At 35.6% G+C, this 21,934-nt stretch overlaps 1 protein-coding gene across 2 annotated transcripts; it reads left to right on the top strand.

The window, feature by feature from the left end:
- Positions 1–15,052: 15,052 nt before the first annotated feature.
- LOC141439693 (uncharacterized) lies at positions 15,053–20,618 on the top strand. 2 transcript variants are annotated; one of them, XM_074104040.1, is made up of 4 exons: positions 15,053–15,158; positions 16,689–17,073; positions 17,387–17,446; positions 20,326–20,618. In XM_074104040.1, exons 1-4 carry the CDS (start codon positions 15,147–15,149, stop codon positions 20,553–20,555), a joined length of 687 nt encoding a protein of 228 aa, XP_073960141.1. In that variant the 5' UTR covers positions 15,053–15,146; the 3' UTR covers positions 20,556–20,618. The 2 variants fall into 2 exon arrangements, with proteins under 2 accessions (XP_073960141.1, XP_073960142.1); XM_074104041.1 differs by lacking the exon at positions 17,387–17,446.
- The last annotated feature ends 1,316 nt before the right edge of the window (positions 20,619–21,934 follow it).

The following is a 21,934-nucleotide window of genomic DNA, read 5'->3' as shown; positions in this document are numbered from 1 at the left end:
AATCATTTTTTAACCCCCGACGCAAAAAGAGGGGTGTTATAAGCTTGACCGCTGTGTTTGTCTGTGTGTGTGTCTGTCTGTCTGTGTGTGTTTTTTTTTTCATTTGAAATCAGGTTTTCTAGCGGTGGTTTTAGACATGTTTAATCAAAATTGGTTAAGCCGTTTTTGAGATATTGAACTTTGAAGTGACAAAGTCGGGGGTTTTCCAACTTTTTGTTGGTTAGGTTAGTTTACACTACTTACCATAGATAAGATACATTTGCTCGTCACTTACTTAAAGCTTGGTTCACATTTTCACAATTGGGCGAAATATTCAAAATTATAAGGGCAATTACGCACGAGTGGGGTAGGCCCATACTCGGATCTCTCTGTGTTTACAATGAGATTAACAAAGAGATCCGACTGACTCGGTCATATAACTATTTTCGCTCCATGGGGTCGAAGCCGTGGGATAAAGCGCGTTATGTACATACGAGGACATTGTTTGTATTGCGTAACAGGTAAATAATAATTGTAGGTATTATAGCCAATTATTATACAATTCGAAAAACATAATAGGGCAAGTACTGTCCAAGGTTACAACAATATGTAAGCCACAATAGCCGTGACGTAATTCTGAGAAGGTTGCGGGTGACATCTGCACAAAAGAATTGCAAGGGTCTTGGCCCCGTACGAATGTTTTACTTTACTACGCATTAGCATTTATATTATTGCACACTAGTTGTACGTTGTATCGAAAAGTGTACGGGCCAGAATTCGTACCCTGAATCTACTGAAATAAAGTCGAGAGTACAACGTGTGAGATGTGTATTTTTGTACGTAGTTTGTTACCAACTTTATGTTGGCTTTTCATGACCGTTGCGCCGTTTAGAGTTCGGTCTTTCTCTGATCTGTATGTTTTACATAGTTTCTTTAAAAAAAGTTACATACTTACCTATGCACGCATGAACGTTGTACACTGAAAAAAAAATGCTAACAATAACAAAAAAAAATTTTGCTTGTAACATAACTTGAGAACAAAACTAAGGCCTAGTAGTAGCTAAAAGTTAGGTGATGTTTTACAAAATCAGTTTTGCAATATTAGCATTATTTTGGATCCTATTAATTAGTTAATTTTGGCTAAATGTCATGTAGCCTAACTAGCTATCCTTTTTTTAAGTGTATGTTATATAAAACCTTTCAGATATAATTTTGAACAAAGACCTCGTAGGAACCTGTTTTTATTTCAATTACATTGAAATACATATCATCATAACATAAACACATCAATTATTATCACAATAATAGTTTAACTTATCAAACACCATGTTATAAACATCGGTCCATTTACAACCTGCCCATGTTTTCATTGATTAGAAACTACAATAAATTGAAATTATGTAAATAAACACGAACAAAGGCCTATTATAGGCAAACAGCCACTAATTAACACTAATGGAAAATTAAGGAAAAAGGACTTTTTCATATCTCGCGTCGCTTAATTAACGTTTAAGAACATCAAATAATAAGCTTGATTCAGCCATCTTCGTCGAAGCATCACCGAGAGAGCAAATTTTCTATTTAATGTTATGCTACTCACAAAACGTGAGGTTCTAACTGTCTCGTTTTTTCCCCTTAAGTTAGTAAAGGACAGAATCTAACTCGTGTTAAAAGATGTGGTCTATTAGAAGAGCAAGTCGTTAGAAAACAAAGCAAATGGACGACCACGTAATAGCGGGACCGAAGTCATTACCATGGAAAGTGTTTTAAGAGGTCAAATTTATCTCGCTATTGGTAATGATCGCCCACTCAGTCATTAGGAGGAAATTAGACGATAAAAACGAAAAAGAAGAAAATCGGAATGAAACTTTTTCACCTTAGTACTGATGCAAGAAAAAATAAAATAGACTAGAATAGACTTATAAGCAATTAAATACTCTAATTAACATGCTTTACATATTAGCAACTGCCTAACTGATCCATCATCAGACCAGGGAAACTACCTTTGCTCCAAATACACCCTAACAATAGCAACAACAACAACAAGCCCAAACATAGCTAGGTAAGATTGTTTTGTCTTGGAGTTTCAGTATCTACCTTCCGAATCCATGGTGCACGGTACTGTATTATTGTTTTTTTTATTTATTTTTTATGTAAGTAATAGCAAACAAACGAGCAGACGGTTCACCTGATGTTAAGTGACATAAATACATGCATAATTGACAAGTTTTGTGTCAATATAACAATAAAAAGTGAGTGAAAACAAAGATGAAAAATTTCAATCCGTTCATAGATATGTACATAAATACATAGGTAATAGTTATAAGCGAAGCTAAAATACATATTGGTATACTAGCTTTTTCCCGAGACTTCGTCTGCGTAGATTTCGATATTTACACAATTCTCCATAGTACAGTCGAACCTTTAGTCAAACCATTCGAGTCCCGGGTACTGCCTTTTCACAACTTATCATTTCATTAAATTTTGTTGATACTACCACCCTTTTCTAAACTTAAGAGTTAATTTGGCAAAATCCTTCCTTATATATAATCTTCCGTATAATCTCAGCGCCATGTGTTAGTTTAGTAGGGTACTCGAAGTCGATGAAAAAAAGTCTTCACCTGCCGCGTCATAACATTCAGGTGCAAACTAATCTCAATCAAGTAGTCGTTAACTACTCAAAGTTTATGATGTATTTAAACAAATCAAGTTCCTTTTAAGTTTGGTTGTCTCTGGGCCGTTTGATCGCAAGCTAAATATAATTGGGGCGAGCGAATGAAATTAAAAACTTTCTAGAAAGATTCCCTACCAAGTCGCCAAGATAATTATTGCTCGTGAAAGATGAAAAACAAGATGAAATTAATGTGCCGTCGTCGAGACACTTCAGCAGATCGTAATTAAGCACCCACTTATCGTGTTTTGTTTGGAAAATACAGTCTGTTCTACGTTCTCCCAGCTAAGGGAAATGCAAACACGTCGTTTACATTCTGTAATCGTTGATATATCATAGTCAATTATAAGTCGCCAAAAGATAATTTTCTACCTATATACTTACTTAATTTGGTTTAGGTAATTAAGTGTATGTAAACAAGGTCAGCCATATGTGTGACAGTGAAATAGGCAATCAAGACGGGCCACTGAATAATAAAACCAGTCAAGTCCGTATGTACGAACAATATTGAGAGATAGGTAGGTACTTATACCATGTTGTTTATTTCAATAGCGTAGATAGTAGATAGCAATAGATTTACAATACAATGTATACAACACAATAACTAATAACTCTTTATTGTCATCACATTAACATAAAATAAAACAAAAATGTATTTATTTATCAACTACATATCAACATTGAAAAACAAGTACCTACATGGAAAGAGTAGACTCTCGAAACAATTCCATTTGTCGGTATACTAAATAAATAAATTCTTTCAAAATAATTCAAATCACTGTCAAGCTCGGAAGTTAAATATTCCGATTTTTGTTTTAATTACTAGTATTTTCCCGTTAGAAAGTATGTTTTTAATTTTTCATTGAAAAACCAAGAAAGTATAACTTCTCAACTCCAACTATATTTTTCTGGCTTTTTAATAAAATGATTGTAGTACGGTATAATTTAGAAAAACAAATATATAAATTAAATCATCAAACTATAAGTAACAGCGACCCACCCCGGCTTCGCACGGGCAAAGTAAAAAAAAATACGACCAAGTGCGAGTCGGACTCTCGTACGAAGGGTTCCGTACTTATACAACATTAGACATTAGCATAAGACGGCAAAAAAAACACTTTTGCTGTATAGGAGCCCACCTTAATTATTTATTTTTAAAGTACATTTATAAAAATAAACAGGTAGGTACCATCAGCCAAATATGTGGTCTACCACCCTAAAATTGATAATCGTTTGCATCTCATAAAACAATAATGCCAATAGACGTGTCTGTCAACTTGAAATTTCGACTTTATCGACATATTCATTTGATAGGAACTTGTTTAAAAATTGATAGACCACTAATTTGGCTGATGTTACCTGTTGCCGTTATTAATATCGAGCAAAGAAAATCACGTTAGTTGTATGGGAGCCCCCCTTAAACATTTATTTTATTCTGTTTTTAGTATTTTTTGTTATAGCGGCAATAAAAATGCATCATCTGTGAAAGTTTCAATTGTCTAGCTATCACGATTCATGAGATACTGTCTATGCCTAGTGACAGACAGACAGACGGACAGTGGAGTCTTAGTAATAGGGTCTCGTTTTTATTACCCTTTGGGCACAGAACTCTAAAAAGGTCTCTAATCAAGGGCACATCACACACAGCTCAATTTCCCAAAAATACAACCGACGCGCACGAAGCCGGGGCGCGTCAACGTAGAGTAAATGCATTTATTGGTTAGATTGATATTTTTAATTTCGTAATATCTTTTGAATGAAATGTCCGATTTGAATAATTCAAAAAATAATCTACAGGTATTGAAACCATCTTGAATAAGTATAAAGTTATTTATTTGGATAAGGATTAATACAAAGGTATGGATAACATGGTCTGATTATAGTCGTCATTTTTGTCAACTTTTAAAATGTTAAAAGTAGTTATAGTGACATAACTACTATACATAGTTGGACATATGGTATCGTGAAGTTTTTTGTAGATCTTGTATATTCTTTAATGTCGTAAAACATTTTTTTGTTCTATAATCAATAGTTTCTACAGCGCATGCGATGAAATGGCAACTTTTTTTTACACTTTGACTTACATTATTGTAGTTTTAGTACGGAACCCTAATTTTTTCTGTTAATAAATATAGCCTATGGCCGCCAACTAAATTTGCTAAAATTGCTAAATTTAAACTGGTCGACTCTGATGTTTTTTGCAGACACTAATCATATATTTCTCTCATGTCCTCTCCATTACAACTCCTTCCTTTATGAACAGCTTATATCCTACAAAGTCCCAGCTCACTAATCCTGCCGTGATGCAGCAGTGCTTGCACTGTTGTGTTTCGGCGTGTAGAGCAAGACAGCCGGTGAAATTACTGGCACTTGAGGTATCCCATATTAGGCCTCTAGGTTGGCAACGCATCTGCAATACCCCAGGTATTGCAGATGTTTATGGGCGGTGGTGATCTCTTACCATCAGGAGACCCACTTGCTCGTTTGCCATCCAGTCGAATAAGAAAAATTTAATCTGTTGAATTCCGTATTCCGTATTACAAAATTCCAGCGCAAACCGCGCGAACCAGAAAAAAAAATTTTTAAATATCCAAAACATGAGTCTAATGAAAAATAATACTGAACTAAAAATGGCATCCTTGTAAATAAATGTTTTTAAAATTTGACCGAACACTCAATAATTGCCGGTTTTTCGAAATCTAACACACACATTTGGTACAAGATTGAAACCGTGATCATTACCGTATTGTATCAAAAAGTCAAACATTTTCATATGGGCGTTTGTCACAAACGCTTTATTAGTGCACAAACAAAAACACAACGGAAATTTTGCGCTTACCCATATTACTTATTATTATTATATTACATAGTTAGTTACTAAATGAAACCCTTATTCAATAAAACATTTGAGAAACACACAAACAAACAGCGAAATGAATATTACGCCAACCAAAACATTCTACTAACCGAAAGTTGGCATTTGGTAACTGTGACGTTAGGAAATAAAACTAAATACAAGTTGGCGAGTGATCATCCGGCTAAATGAAATTCTGCGAAAAGTTGGTTGGGAACTAATATTCGGCGAAACAATTTTCTGCGAAAAATTAGAGAACCATGGATGTTTGTTGTCTGAAAAAAATATGAATTATATTATAAACGAGTACGGCCGGATGGCCAAGTGGTTAGAGATACTGACTACGCGGCTTGAGGTCCTGGGTTCGATTCCCGGCCGGGGTAGATATTTGTATGAATAATACGAATATTTGCTCTCGGGTCTTGGATGTTTAATATGTATTTAAGTTTGTATTTATCTATATAAGTATGTTTATCCGTTGCCTAGTAACCATAGTACAAGCTTTGCTTAGTTTGGGACTAGGTTAATTGGTGTCAAGTGTCCCATGATATTTATTTATTTATGAATAAAACAAAAATTGCTTGATTCTAGTTATTTAATAAATTAAATTGTCGTAGACAAGTATAGGCAATTTCCCTCGTTTAAAGCATCTGAAATTCAAAACTGCGTAGGTACTACACTACCTATCAAATTAAAATCACAATCAATATCCAAAGAGAGAAGCAGATGAAACCATTGGTAGAGCTTTTCTAATCTAAGCTAAAATGACGCGTCCCTCACTCAACTAAATCAGTTCATTATTTATGCCTAGTTAGACAGCTAATCTTTGCAATAACCACCAGAGTCTACGGAGGAACTAAATCCCCGTTAAGGTTTTCTAACTAGTGGCTGTCTGAACTAGTCATAATGAACTGATTTAGTTGGGCGAGGGACGCGTCATTTCAGTTTAGACAAGCTCTAACACTCACCTTTCGAATCGTGTTTTAAAGAAAGGCGTTCAATCGTTTCGCGATGGCCATTTATTTCCACTAAAAAAATGTTGGAAAATATATCTGGTTATAAAAACGCAATTTTCCTGCTCCTAATATGAGCGAAATTGTTTTCGCTGGCGACGATATTAGCGCGAAGATAAAGTCATTTCGCTAAGCTAAAGAAATATATCACCGTTTTTTACAAGAACGACGTCCCTTGGCAAAAAACCCGGTATTTTGTGAAATAGGGTAAACAAGCAAGTCGGTCACATAATGGTAAGTGAGCACCACCACTTATGGACACCCGCAACGCCAAAGGATTGCAAGTGCCTTACCAACTCAAATTAGATGCTCACGCACCAGTTACTTTACCGGTCTCTCCACACCCCGCTATACCCAACTACGCATGCACTACTGGTTGGCGGCAGGATTAATAAGAAAGATGGTGGTAGCCATCCGCACGGACATTGCTGTTAACTGCATTGACTGGATAGCCGAGTGGTTAGAGAAACTGACTAAGCTTGAGGTTCCGGATTCTATCCCCAGTCGGGGCAGGATATTATATATTAGTATGAAAAATACAAATGTTTTGGAATGACCTATGAGCGGCTTTGGTTCGTAAAACTTACTTTTCCAAAATGTACACTTTCCGCTAAATTTACACTCCCAAAGCTTACTACCTACACTTGACCAGTAAGTGCATTTTCCCAAAATGTACCTACGCGTTTAAAACACGGTCGTCTACATTTATTCAAATAGGTAGGTACGGCTCTTTTCAAAACGTGTGTCCCTTCTTGGAAATTGTACTATCTGCGATTGAAAGTGTTTTTTTTTTGGGAACTTCGGCTTTAAGAGCCTAAGCTTAATGACCTACCAATTACCCAGGTTGTAGTTCATTTTAAAGATGTAAGATACTAGCTTTTGCCCGCGGCTTCTCTTCTCCCGCGTGGAATTCGGTTATCGCGCGCTGTTCCGTCGGGAACTGTGCATTTTTCCGGGATAAAAAGTAGCCTATGTCACTCTCTGGCCCATAAACTATCTCATCTCCATGCCAAAAATCATGTCGATTCGTCGCTCCGTTTCGAAGTGAAAGACGGACGACAAACACACAAACACACACACTATCGCATTATAATATTAGTATGGATTGAGTGTTATTCAATTGCTAAAATGAAACATTGTGATACGCGTGTACAATATGATTAAAGTAATAAAGTCATATTTCAAACCCTAAAGAGCAACAACATGATTGCATTTATAGATAACGAGCGTAATTACCTAGCAGGACAAAGCAGGAATTATTATTTATTATTAGTTTGTAAGTCTGTTTGTTTGTTTATTTGTTTGTTTGTTACTCCATCACGTCTAAGCCGCCGAACCGATTTCGATGAAATTTGGTATACCTACAGACAGTTTGCGTCCCGGGGAAGGACATAGAATAGTTTTTATCCCAGAAAATTGCTTAGTTCCCGCGGGATAGTGAAAACTGAACTCCGGATTGCAAAACAATTCATGTAACAAATACTAATTTTGGTTTAGGTATTAAAATATTCAGCAGATGTCATAATTATGATACCCATCACAATTATCAGCCTACACACACGTACTACTAAAGCCAATTAACTTATCCTTTACATTTGTTTTTTTTTCTTAATTAAGTACATGTGTACTTAACGTTTATTCTAAATCACGAATATTCTAATCGTTTCCTCCAACTGGAGTTTCATACCAACATGAAATAAGTTATTTAAGTATGCGAGATGTTTGCTGTTTTTTTTTTAGTTGACTATATGACGTCGTTATTCTACATATCCGTCCAAAATTTCAAGTATATCCAAGTATAAATGCAACTTGAAACATTTTACTCGTAAGACAACTTACATAATTGTATGCCTAGTCGAGGAACCGACTCGCGCTTCAGATATATTTTTTTTTACAATAAATAACACGATGATTTCTTTGGCAAGTGTTTGAAATGTCAACGTTCACACTGCAGCGAATTGATTAAACCCCGTTACCCAATTTAAGTTTCCTCAGCTGTAATGACATTAAAAGTTAAATATAAGCTTGTAAAAATAACGTAGTATATTTTTCCCGTAATATCTACAATACAATTATTTTACGTTCCTCGTTCTCTACTTTCACCTTAGCTCGCGCTGGATTGAATCTTAAATGCGTCCATTGTCTGCTACGAGGTCGGGTTCAGAGTTCCGCGACTACCTACCCTCGGTATTACCAAATTTAAGATGCCAAATTGGCGACTTTTAAAATTTTGTTTGTAGCTAGAATTGATGAATGTTATAGTCTAAAAATACTTTATTACAGCTGACGTTTTCGGCTCGGTTCTGCTTCTTTGCTTGCAGCGTTGCTCAGTTTTATTATTTAGGTCGAAAATAGTAAATTTGTCAATTTTACTACGCTTTTCAAATTTATCAGTGATTGTACATATAGAATATTCACGACAATTTCTTGAGAGTAAAGTGCAATAAAATTGCAAATTTGAATTAAAACATATGTAAATTTAAACACTTTACTGTACTTCTGACAATACAGCTTGAGCAATGTGACAGCTGCCCTCCTCATTTTATTATTTTGTGGATTTTAGCTTGATCATTGCTTGGAAATGACTGTTGTCAAAGGATTCAAGATATATTTTCTGAATTATAGTTAAGAAAAGAAGTTTGTGAATACAAACCAGTACTTACCATTTTAATATCTAGGTAAGCTAATGATAATTTTACTATCTTGTTTATTACCCCTTTACTACGAGTACTGTACCTCTAGTAGACATTTATAACCGTAAAAGTCGTAGATACAATTTTATATACACATTAAAATTACATTATTATAGAGAAATCCTTTTACAATACTTACTTATTAAAGTTACTCATTATAAATGTTATTTTGATACGTAATACATAACAGTATCGTAAATACAATACCTACTTTTCATATTTTTTACGTTTTTTATTTGAATCGTTTTACGGAATTTCTTAAATGCGGTCGTGTAATTAAAGACAACCCTTTTATTGAAGCACATGTCAAAGTTTTGATATGGACTAAAAATCAACTATTTACGGAAATGGCGACAAAAGGCATATTGTACCTGGCAACACAATCTGGAGCAAAAATCGCGGCGCCGGAACAATGGCGGCAACTAGCGCTTCCTCTCCATCCGAACTAATTAAGTGAATTCTATTCAGGCAGCGCAGATTTTTGCTTCAGAAAGATTTATCTGCTATAAAAAGGTTTTGGTTTTAGTCGATAGTTGATTGAATAAAACTTTTACTAACTATAGTTAATCAAAACAATAAATACTCGTATGTTGGAAACGCTTTACTCGTACTTATTGGTAAAATTACCTTAACGTTTCGGTCAAATTACAGCGACGTGGTTACGAGTATGAGTAGGTAGACTGTTCTCAACTGTTTTAGCTACAAGAGACCCCTTGTTAGGGCTAAGTTGGCCTTTAATTTTTATGTACAACAAAGAGTTTAGATACATTCTGTTCTGAGACAGATTGAGCAATAATATCATCCTCATACTCGTAAGTTGGGGTGTGGAAAAAGTAAGGAATAATAAAATGAATAGGAAAAAACCGGCCAAGAGCGTGTCGGACACGCCCAAGATAGGGTTCCGTAGCCATTACGAAAAAAATCAAGTAATATTATGTGCGTTAAACACAATTAAAACACTTACTACAGTCTTAAAATTTATTACCAGAAAAAAAAAGCGTATCTTCACGGCACTTACGTCCTTTTGTTGAGAAGCGCAGTATTTCGGCAATAACTCAAAAACGGTATATCCGATCATGTTGAAACCAATTTTCGTTGAAAGTATTTATTAAGCGTTACCTTTCCATTTTTTTTTTGCATATTTTTTAGATGAACGGTTTACAAGGTCACAATTTTTGCTACTTTGGGAGCGCTTATTTTCGGAAATCTTTACTTAATCAAAAAAGTTTTTGAGAAACCTTACTATCTTTTCAAAAGAGCTGTCGAACTATGTGCCACACGTTGACGCGAGTAAAAAAAATTTTTTTTTTTTTTTTCAATTTCTGTTACGTGTATGGAGCACCCCTATAAATATTTATTTTTGTAATTTAACTACAAAACTAAATAGCAGCTTTGACAAGACATCTGTACTCCAAATTTCATTAATATATATCTTGTAGTTTTCGAGTAAAACGCCTGTGACATACGGACGGACGGATAGACAGACAGACAGACGGACTTGACGAAACTATAAGGGTTCCGTTTTTGCGATTTTGGCTCCGGAACCCTAAAAACAGTACTTATGTGAAATTTCACTTACAAGATGCTTTTCAACAAAAGCATAAAAACATTTCAAGTTAATTAAAAGCTTGCAAAAAGTTATTAAAATTTTGTGACGTTTTATTGCTTTGGCGTTAAATATATTGAAGTACGGCATTCTTTTTGAATTTTAACCACGTGAGTAATTTAATTGCTTATCACCACGTGGGTAATTAATTACTTTCATTAAATTAATCTTACGTATTTTAGTTTCTACTAATATATGTATAAATGCAAAAGTTTGTGAGTACCTTACCTGCCTACATATATATGTGCGTGCGAATATTGCACTCTATGCAAACCATTTACTTATATTCAATGCGGTTGAATACATGAGTACTGAACTACTGGATGCTACACCTTCACGCTAAAGCAGCTGCTAGGATTTGGATGGAATTTATATAGTAGGGAATAACACGCTACTTTTTATTCCGGTAATCCCACGGGATCTGAATAAATGCTCAAATTTTAACCGTTAGGATTAAGGACATAAAATTTGGTACAGGTGTTTTTATGAAAAGTCTGTGAAATCCACGATGTCATCATCAACAGCAGCTGGAAGACGTCTTCTACTGAACACTGGCTTGCCCCTTAGCACGACATATGAACAACAACTCGTCACCGATTATCCGATTGCTCGCAACTTTACTCTTCGCAAGTCAGTTCAGTCTAGTGAGATTCATTACGGTCAGTACTTTATCTGAGCTCCCGCAGAAACTTCGCGAAGCCCCAGGGCTCCGCCGAACACACTTTGAGAAGAGAATAGCTGGTCTAGAGATTCACACCCCAGGTACAGTCAAGGCAACTGAATCATGTACTAGGGTGGATTTCATAACCGATTTTGATATTATTGCTTTAGCAGATGTATGGGTCAACATAATCTTAGTATAGCACAAAGGGTTTACCCTGGTACGTGATTTAGTTTCCTCGACTGTAGTTAAGTCGTTATAGGAGTACCTATAGCAAAATTAACGGGACACTTTCCCTAGAAGAGGTTCCGTGCAATATTACCGTATGTTTTTGTTGTACAAAGCAGAATACTCGAGACAACGTTACGTAGATTTAAGGTAACTTATATAGTCACATCGACCTCCCATAGCTATTAAGCAGTTTAAGCACCTAAAACTCAAACATTATAATTTAAATATTGCCACCCATAAAGACAGAATGAACTTGAAGTCGGAATTCCCCAAGGATCCACACTTTATAAGCGAATTTTGCATTAAAGGTCTCGTGCCTGCCGCCTACGTGATTTTATGGCTGCTGCAGTAAAACCACTTTATGATCGCTCTAACTCCGTGGTGGCGGCTAAATTGAGGTTTATAATTATGTTGCTGTTAAAATTGTATTGTTTTTGTTTAATTTCTTCTGTAATCTTTGCATGAAAGTTATTAAGCACTCGTAAATTTAATACGTTACAGCCAATAAGAGCTGTCTTATAACATGTCGTGGCCTTAGGCACCCACCAGGCACCAACAAATTTGAGGCCCCGCCGTTGGAATATAAAAAGAGTCAGTGGGATTGGATGACAAAAAAACTTTGTGAGCTCGGAGGCTCAAAACATGGGCATGGGAAAAATGGTTCTGAAGTCATTATTTAGGGGTTCGTGTCTTAAATATTCCCTGAAAAATTGGATCAAAGAAAACAGACTAAACAAAAGGTAAAACAAAACACGGTTCACATAAAACAAATCTCCTGCTAATAAGTAAGTACAGTCGAACAAATTGAATCATGCCCCAGGGTGGATGGAACCTTTGTGCTACTAATGTCATGTTGATATCTCATACTTTTGTCAAGGAAATCATAGTGAAATTGATTATTAAAAGGTTCCGCCCTGGAGCATGATTCAATTTGTTTGACTTTACTTAAATGTACATGATTTGATACAAATTCTACTGGGTTTTAGTCCCTGAAAAAGCGTCGGGTTATACCTACTAAGTTGTTCATGTTGGTCAATGTTAACGTAGGTACTTAACTCAAACGCACGGCCAACGTTGAGGCTGGCTCCGTATAACTTTACAAGCGAACGGATCAAGTTAGTTGAGTGAGCGCAGCGCTGAATCCGCAGACGAGAACAACCTTGTGTGTTATTATTTAACCAACTAAATAATACTTTAGAGTATAACACCACGATCACTAAAATATATAAGGTACATAATTTTCCCAATTCCCAAAACTTGACCAAATTTTTGCCGATTATCCTCACTAATATCATCTGTCTTAATGCTTTGTCGCTTTTCTCGTGTTCAATATCCGGAAACTGAGTTCAAACAATTACTTTGTACCTATTAATTTCAGCGATTTTCCGAATGCTTTGAGATATGTTTTCGCAGACCGGTAAAGTTGCCTGGCGCAGTGTTTTCCTTCACTCGATGAGAAGCTAATGTTTATTCTATAACTTTGTTAAGTATACTTAACAATGGAGGAAAATGTTGTGTCAGGGAACAGGGTTTTACGCGAACTACACCGAATTCTAAATTAACTTTATATTTGGATAGATGTACCTAAGACGCAGGTTTTTGAGGCCAAGTCAGGTTAAGTCCAGTATTTGGTTTTTGTATTTTTGTGGCACAATCCTACTAATCTATATCAAGTCGAACGTGAATTGATTGACTGGCTAATTAATAGACAATATTGTATGAGGGCACTATAAGGGTCATAGAGATGAAATAAAGGGATTTTGCGAAATTCCCGCCGGACATAGAATAAAAGGGATTTATATTTCGTTTTTTTTTCCAAGGTAGCTCTATTACTAGCATGACTATAATTATTAGACTTCACATTTGTCATGCAAGTCATAAAAGCTATAAACTATACTAAGAATTTTCCAAAATTCTATCTAGCTGGTTAGAGAATAAAGAGGATGCAAGAGGACTGAGCGCTGCGCTTTACGTGCTTTATCTCAAAAACGGTGGAACGTATAAAAAACGTTTGAGGCAAAATTTACACAAAATTTTATACTCTACAAAGTTATAGTAAGTAAATGGAAATGTCATCAAAATTACAGGACACGAAATATTTGAAAAAAAAAACGGTTTTATGACACTTTTGAGACAATTTATAAGAACACCAAAATAAAAAATTACCGGTGATAACTCTTATAATATGGCTTATGCAACTTTATAATGAGAACAAATTAGTTACATATTAGGTAAATTTCATAACATAATTTCCTCTAACCTGGTGGTTTAAGATGCTTTAGTAGTCTCAGTTACTACTAACTAGAAATGAAAATGAAATTTATGAGTATAAAATCAGTCAAGGCCTTCGTTATTTTAAAGTCAAAACTGCAGTCGCAATGCACTAATATTTACTACCGCTTTCAGGTCACGAATGCATTTTGATTAAAAAAACCTGACTGGACTGCGTTGAACATTGCAGTCCGTTTTTTTCCTTGCCCAAAGGGACTCATACAAACAATGATCCATTATCTAAAATTATGTAACATTCCAAATTATGTATTCTGTACTTGTGCTAACGATTATCCTTGTCAGCTATGGCCCGGATGAGACACGAGCCTTCCGCAGTGTTGTTTTCTATTCAAATCAGTAAAACTGTCCTTTGGGATCAAAATGAAGTTCCTTCGGAATAAATACTATGTGGACCTTCAAAGTATAGTTTTACGTCAACTTAAGTAATTGCTCACCTATGTACTTACAGAGTAGCTAAGTAGTTGAAAAAGTAGTACCTACCTGACTGAGCGTTTTACCATTTTTAGACAGTTCCAATATCAGAAAAAAACAATAAGACTTTTTATCATATTGAGTTGTAAATGATATACCTAAATAGGTACGTACATAGTTAATGGTGTTTAATTTTTTAAACCGTGCAACTAACATTGAACCTAAGGGTGGCAAACTGGGAGTGTTTTGTGGGGGGGGGGAATAAATTGTAGTTGATTATACTACCAATTACGAGTACCTAAATATTTATTTTCGTAAAATCTCATAAAATAAATATATACTTAACGTACCTAAACATTCTTATGTCAACTATATCTTTTCCGTCAAACTATAGCTATAGGTATGAATAATTAGTGACGGAAAGTCACAGGTAAGGGATAGTTCTAATATAATTATCGTCTTCCGAACATATTCCATCGCATTTCCTCAATTAGTCTTGACGGAGTATAATTTCTAATTGGTAACCAATCCATCATGTCTCATAACAAGTCGATGAACCAAACAACAAACAATGAAATGAAATGACTAAGTATTTGAATAATTACAATAATTGCGAGAACAAAAACCTGCGAGCGCTCTTGACGAATAATATAAAGGCACAAGACATCTGCGGGAGTTTATCATTGTGATACAGAACGCAGCGTGCGTTCAGTGTAGCGAATCAGTTCAACAAACATGAATTATTTGGTGAGATTTTAATTAATTGTGTATAATAATGGCGATTAATCATCGCCGATGATTGATGAAGTGCAGTGTCCGTGTTTTTTTTTTCATTTTAATGTTTATTATAGTAATTATTTATTTAGTCTTATTTTTGAAAAAATGGAATTAATCGCAAAGAAAAATATTCTTATTTAGGCTTTTATTTACATTATAGAATACAGATTATGCAACCTAACCAACTTATCGAATAATGAAAAACCCCAGAAAATTGTCATTTCAAAGTTTAATATCTCAAAAACAGCTGAACCCATTTTAATGAAATTCAGCACTGAACCATTTCAACACACACGCGCAGTTAAGTTAAATTTTATATTATTTTCATTTATTTTTTTAGAAAGTAAATTATAATTAAAGACAAAGTTATTTTTTTAAATTACCTATACAAAAATAAAACAAAAATGTCATTTCAATTTAAATTATTCTTGTAGAAAACATTTGTATAAATTAAACAATGCGTTATCTGATTGTCTTATTTTAAATATTTAGATTAGTATATAAATTAAATGATCATATAGGTACCTACATATACTCAGCGGCTCAAAATTTGGCCCACTACATACAAAATTACCTATTTCTGCATAAATTTGAGGGCCAGATTTTTGCCGCTCAGTATAATTTTCAATATATAGGTAATTAAATTGAAAATAATTAGTGAGGCAGTCAAATAATATCATGATTTATTAAGTGTCAAAATGTAATTAATAAAATATTATTGAGAGTTAGTTTACAATCGACTTCTAATAACCGCGCGATATTAATTACTCGATTGATATAGGGATTATGTTTGATTAAGAATTTGATTACAAGGATAATCCAAATCGCGCCGCCTTCCGATAAGTATCATAGATTTATATACTTCGATAATCGCGGATATCGTCCGCGTTGTCAAATATTTTAACAATTCATAGATAAAAATGCGAACTCGTAAATTAATATTTGAACCTGAAGCCGGATGTCAAAGAGTGTTAAGACAACTTTAAATTACTTTATTAACTTTAAATTACTTCATTAACAATTGAACTATTTCTGCACATAAAGAGTGATGCTCGGAACGGACATTTCAAAATTTCTTTTATGTCTGCTCACACTCCTGGAATATTATAGAACAACCAATTTCTGGATTGATTGACAATTTAGTGTTGATAGTAAACCGGCCAAGTGTGAGTCGAAGTCGCGCACCTAGGGTTCTGTAAAATTTTTAGATAGGTAGGTAGTACCTATCGTTAAACAGCAATGTCTATAAAATATCCAGTGTTAGCAGAGCCCTGCTTTTAAGCAAAATGTGCGAAGTGTGGGCTCATTTTGACCGACTTCAAAAAAAGAGAGAATTTCAAAGAAAAAAGTTACCCGGAATCCTAAAACGTCATTCTTGTCTTATTTCAAAAAGTACCTAGTTATGACGATATTTAGGTAGCTACAGCACCTATTTATAACAACATAGCAAGACTGTAGTTTACTGGATAATATTTTACAATTTAATTAATTACTTTCCAGAATTTACTATTAATATCATGCTCGCTGGCCTTGGCGGCGGCGCAGCGGCCAGAAGAGTCGAGCGCGACCAACGGACAAAGACGAAGCACCGGCTACGGCTTACTGAAACCTGGCTACGCCACGGTCAACTACGGTAACGGTGGCTACGGCGGCTACAACAACGGATACGGGGGCGGCGTCGGCGGCGGCTACGGCGGCGGCTACGGAGGCGGTTACGGTGGCGGCTACGGCAACGGTATTGGCGGTGGCTACGGCGGAAACCAACCCGGATATGGTGGCTATCAACCTGGATATGGTGGCTACCAACCTGGTTTTGGCGGACAAGGTGGAGCTGGATCTGGATACCCTAGCGGATACCCTAGCGGATATCCTGGTGGTTTTGCTGGTGAGATTTCCTTGATTAAACAAATTATACTCGTAATCGTGTAGTCTCAACTGTATCAATATTTCACTAAGAAAATACTTCTAGTCAAGATGATTTACCGCACAGAAACTTTTATAGCTTCAGCACGTCTGTTAAAAGTTTTAACTTAAAACTGCAGCTAAATGTACGAAAACAGTGCTAGGTCTAGTAGCAGGTATTCAAATGATGTCTTAGGTCGGCAAGGAAATAAGAACTAGGAAAACGTCTACAGATCATTAATTTTAGATGTACATGAGTTTAACTTATATGGACACAATCGAATTGCTTTGTCCAGGTGGTTATCCGGGTGGTGGATATCCAGGTTACGGCGGCGCCGGTTACCCAGGTTTCGGAGGTAGGTAAAAATACACTAGGTATAGGGTAGAATGGAGAAGGTAGAGGTAGATAATAAGTACTTGGTGCAGGTCTGGAAAGTTCTAAAACCTACATTGGTTCGTTAACTTGGCTGAAAGGAATGTTTGTTCGTTAGCGATTTCCCACTGAAAGCGTGAACCGCTGAGGATAATTAAAACTTAGATAATAGATATTCAATATTCTCATAAGGATTCTCTGAAAAGCGCTATGAAGCATCCGAAACTCGTACGGTATGGCGCGTTGATTTGAACCCGTTTGAAGCAATTAGTAATAAATTAGCTCGTATGAGTAATAAGACCAAACAGAATTGGTGAATCTAAGAGCGTTAAAATCCCTCTTGAATTTGTTGTAACCAAATCACAAGAAAACTGCAACGCTTGTAGTTCTTAGATTAAATATTTGTATAGAGCTAAGCGAGTTTTACGGTTGACTCAATATGCAATAAAAGTGAAGTTCGCCAATGTTGACACAAGTTTTGTAACATCATCATCATCATTATCATCACCGTTGTCAGCGAAGGCACTGCGAGACTTGGACCTCCTCCTAAAAACGTAACAAAGGTCGGTCCTGCGCCGACCGTACCCGTACGTACGCTCTGCTACTTAACCAGGTCACCAGTCCACCTTATGGATGAACTATCCACTCAGTCAACCTCTTCCGATACGTGGCCCTCACTCAAAATACATTGGCCTCATCATATCATCGAGCAATAAACATGCTCCGCCCACTACTACTTGAGTTTTTTTTTGTGTGATGGATTTTAGTGTAGTATTATTTTGAGGCGAGTTCACAATGAGTCTACATAATTCATCAAACCATTCAACCAATACGTAATTTTGCATGTATTCTGACATATAAGTTAATATACAAACGACTGAACCATTCTTATTTCACCTAGCCTAGTGGGTCGTCCCAAACTTTCGTTTTCATCCGTCGTTAGTCATGCATGATACATTCTTTGTTCTATTCTAACATCATTGCATGCTCCAATGGCTTTACTCGGCATTTACTTGCCTCAGATAAAACGTAGCTACTACGTACAGTTTTAGTGGTCGTGAAAATGCTAAAATTCCTATCTGTCCCTCCGAGCGGCAAAATGTCTGAGACTACTGAAGTAGAAATTGTTAGGTAACGTTATTTATTTCAGTAAGGTACAGGTACAAGGCCCTAGCTAATCTACAAGACGTCAATACCATCATTCATCTAAAATTAGAATGATCATTCCAGTGTTATAAACGCTTTTTCGTCGTTAGGCGTTGTAAAAATAATAGATTGTTGCACCAAGCAGAAAGTTATTTATTATTGCACTGAGTGCCGATTTAGAGCCCGAGCGTGAGCGAGGGCTTTAAAAAGCACGAGGGCAATATAAATTACTTAATGCGAGGTGCATAATCTGCTTTTCTTTCAACTATTACAGGAATAGTAGACGAAAGAAAAATTCATGCTAAACAATTAATAGGAAATCTCTCGATGATTCCTTTTTTGTAAGTTTACATTCGCACTCTCAAAAAATGACCACGGAAAAACCGCAAGGTTCCCGCCAATTTTTTTCTTTTTTTTTGGCAGAGTTAGTAGCCAGTAGCAGATATTTTTACCCGCGATCTGTCAAATTTCGGATGAGCTGGGCGCCAGGTTGGCCAACCAAACACACAAAGTTTTTTTTTAACTACTTACTGTTTTTGGTAGGAGTGGTAGCAACAATATTTGTACGCAATCTGTCAAATTTCATAAGACACCGTGAGGTTGAGCAACCTAACACAGATTTTATTTACACATGCAGGCTAATTTTACAGCAAAAATACTTGTGTTACCTCTTTGGTTGTGCAATTAAAAAAAAACTAAAACAATGCAATAAAGGATTTTCGTAATTTTTTTCTGCTCTAGAGCAGAAAAGTCCCGCTCTGTGCTGGGTATTTAGTGCGGTTATGATGAAATTAAAACATAGTTGGAAGAAAAAAAGTTTACCTACCTACTTAGGTACTTACCTTTCCTTTCAAAATGTATTTAATTTTTTCATACAAATTTTATGAGTCCGTTATGTGAAGCCAAGTGTACGAAAAAAAACGTCACAAAACTGACTTTTTTATTTGTGACATTTTTTAAAACTATCGGTATAATCTATTGGACTCTTGATTCTGTGTAGGAATAACAAAGTCGGAATAACGAATTTTTCCTAAAATTTAAAAACCGAGGACTCTTTTTTATGAAAATACCCCGTTAACACATTTCAACCCTTTCTTTAAGTTTCTTACCTCAAAAATAACAGTAGAAACTTTATTATTTCTTACCTAAATCAAAACCTACTAATTCATTCAATTAAAACGTACCTACTAGCTAATTACTACGAGTAGGTACCGTAGGTACCTACCCATTGATCTAGAAATTCTAGAATCGTGATATTTGACAGGTTCACATACCGTTGTCAATTTGTAGCTAAATACAATTACAGCTTAATTTTATTTTATTTGTCATTGTTTGGTTTCTTTTGATTATTTATGTTTATTTGTAATATTCAAATTCTTATTATTTATTATTATTTTTTCATTTATTTTGTAATTTTGTGGTTTGATTTGTTATTTTATTTAATTTGACATTTCAGTTTTATTTAGTTTAGATTTGGTGTAAGTTTTAGAATTATAATTTTATTTAATAAATATATTTATTTTATAAAAAAAAATACAGTTTCAAAATCGATACGTTGGTATGTAAAGTATGAGGGTTGAATATTTCAACTGCAAACTAAAGTTAGTGCTTTAGCCCAACATATCTTTGCGTAACAGCAATTTTTAGTACCAGCAATTCGCACTTAGCCGATCTTTATTACTGAATGCTCATATCTCATTTATTTCAATTCCGAAGGTTACCGCCCCAGGCCTGGTTACGATTACCGCAATCCCTACTCATCGGGCAACATCGGTTACCCTGGTTACCAAAACCGTCCCGGTTACAACCAATACCGTCCCAGCTACGACCGCCCGTACTCCAGCAACGGCAACTACTTCGGCGGATACGGCGACGGCTACAGCGACAACTTCCGACTAGTCGGCAGGAAAGTCGGAGAAACTAAGAAGCAAGATTCTGAAGAATAAATTTTAGAGCAAGATCTGATATCCGTGCTCATTTTGTTATTATATTAAATTAATGTGTTTTTACTGATTATTTTGTTATTTAGTGTACCTACACTTAAACTAGTTTGCTCATATCGTTCGGAAACTCGAAAGAACAAGAGATCGGTTTTCTTTTTCTTTCTCATTTGAATCTACAGGAAAACGAAGGAAACCGACGAATCCCGAGCGGCATTAACATTCTGGTTGTTCCTACTACCTACCTACCTGCTACTGTCGTTGTGGCTTGCAGTAGTAGTAGAGTTCCACCACACTTGCTACAAATCTACTTTAGCCAGTTAGAAAAACACCTGATAAAAACTTTTATTTATTTTCAGCATTAGAGAAAAATATAAATACCGAATCTTGATCTGTCTTCATTAAAAAATAAGTTTTTGGTGAAAATTACATTTTTACTTAGTACTTTTTTTACTATCATACTAGCATTGTTACCCAAACTGCATTTCCGAACCAAATTTCAAGTCGATACTATTTACCGCTGAGGAGTTCCGTCCTGCGGAGACGATCCTGGCCGGACCACCATGTCACTGCCAGATTATTGTATTGTCACCAGATTTATATACTTAAGTATGCCAAATTTCGAGGCAATACGACCACTGGAAGTGCATCGAATTTAAACGTGTAAGATTTGACCCGCACATTATATACGAGTACAGTCACCAGCATTAATATCTGCCACAGCGGAGCGTGCAAAAACATCTGCCACGTCCTTACAGCCTTAGAAATAGAGTCGTATCAGATATTTATGCACGCTTGTTGTGTCAGATATTGGTGCTGGTGACTGTACATACCTACATCAAAATTTCGACGAGACAGGAAATAGTGGGATTTCTAGTTTCAATTCAAAGCAGCTCTATCTCAGTAATAACAGATATAGAGACTCTTATATTTGGCACTAGTTTGGCACATATTCTTCCCAAGATGAACACCAGAAGCCGTATTACCTAACGTTTCTGACGCTCGCGATCGCAATCAAATGACAGTTTTTGTATGCGAAATCTGTACGGCCTCTGGTCATAGAGGTGCTATCTTCTATATTCTATGCAAACAAAGACCGCGCGCGATTTTTTCCACGGCTAATCCACTCGGTTGATTTTGATGAAATTTGAAATACCTATAGGCATTATAGGCCCAAAAAACACTACTTTTATGTTGGCAATTATTATTTCACGCGATTAATAAACTAAACGCGAACAAAAGCTAGTTCGTAATACAGTAGGCACTAATAAGTACCTATGGTTTTATGTATTCTGTAGGTTTATGTTTAAAAGTTTGTGGGACCATGGGGCCATGAACTACAATTTATAAATAGTTTCTACAAAATGCTGTATGCAAACTCAGAA

Source organism: Choristoneura fumiferana, chromosome 21, assembly GCF_025370935.1.
Source record: "Choristoneura fumiferana chromosome 21, NRCan_CFum_1, whole genome shotgun sequence".
NCBI lineage: Eukaryota > Metazoa > Arthropoda > Insecta > Lepidoptera > Tortricidae > Choristoneura > Choristoneura fumiferana.
The sequence above is the reverse complement of the archived record's forward strand: the minus strand, read 5'-3'. Positions and strand labels throughout refer to the sequence as shown.

Coding starts and splice junctions, on each gene's coding strand:
- LOC141439693 (XM_074104040.1), top strand. Junction 17,074..17,386: donor ATATCCTGGTGGTTTTGCTG/GTGAGATTTCCT, acceptor TGCTTTGTCCAG/GTGGTTATCCGGGTGGTGGA. Junction 17,447..20,325: donor CGGTTACCCAGGTTTCGGAG/GTAGGTAAAAAT, acceptor TCAATTCCGAAG/GTTACCGCCCCAGGCCTGGT.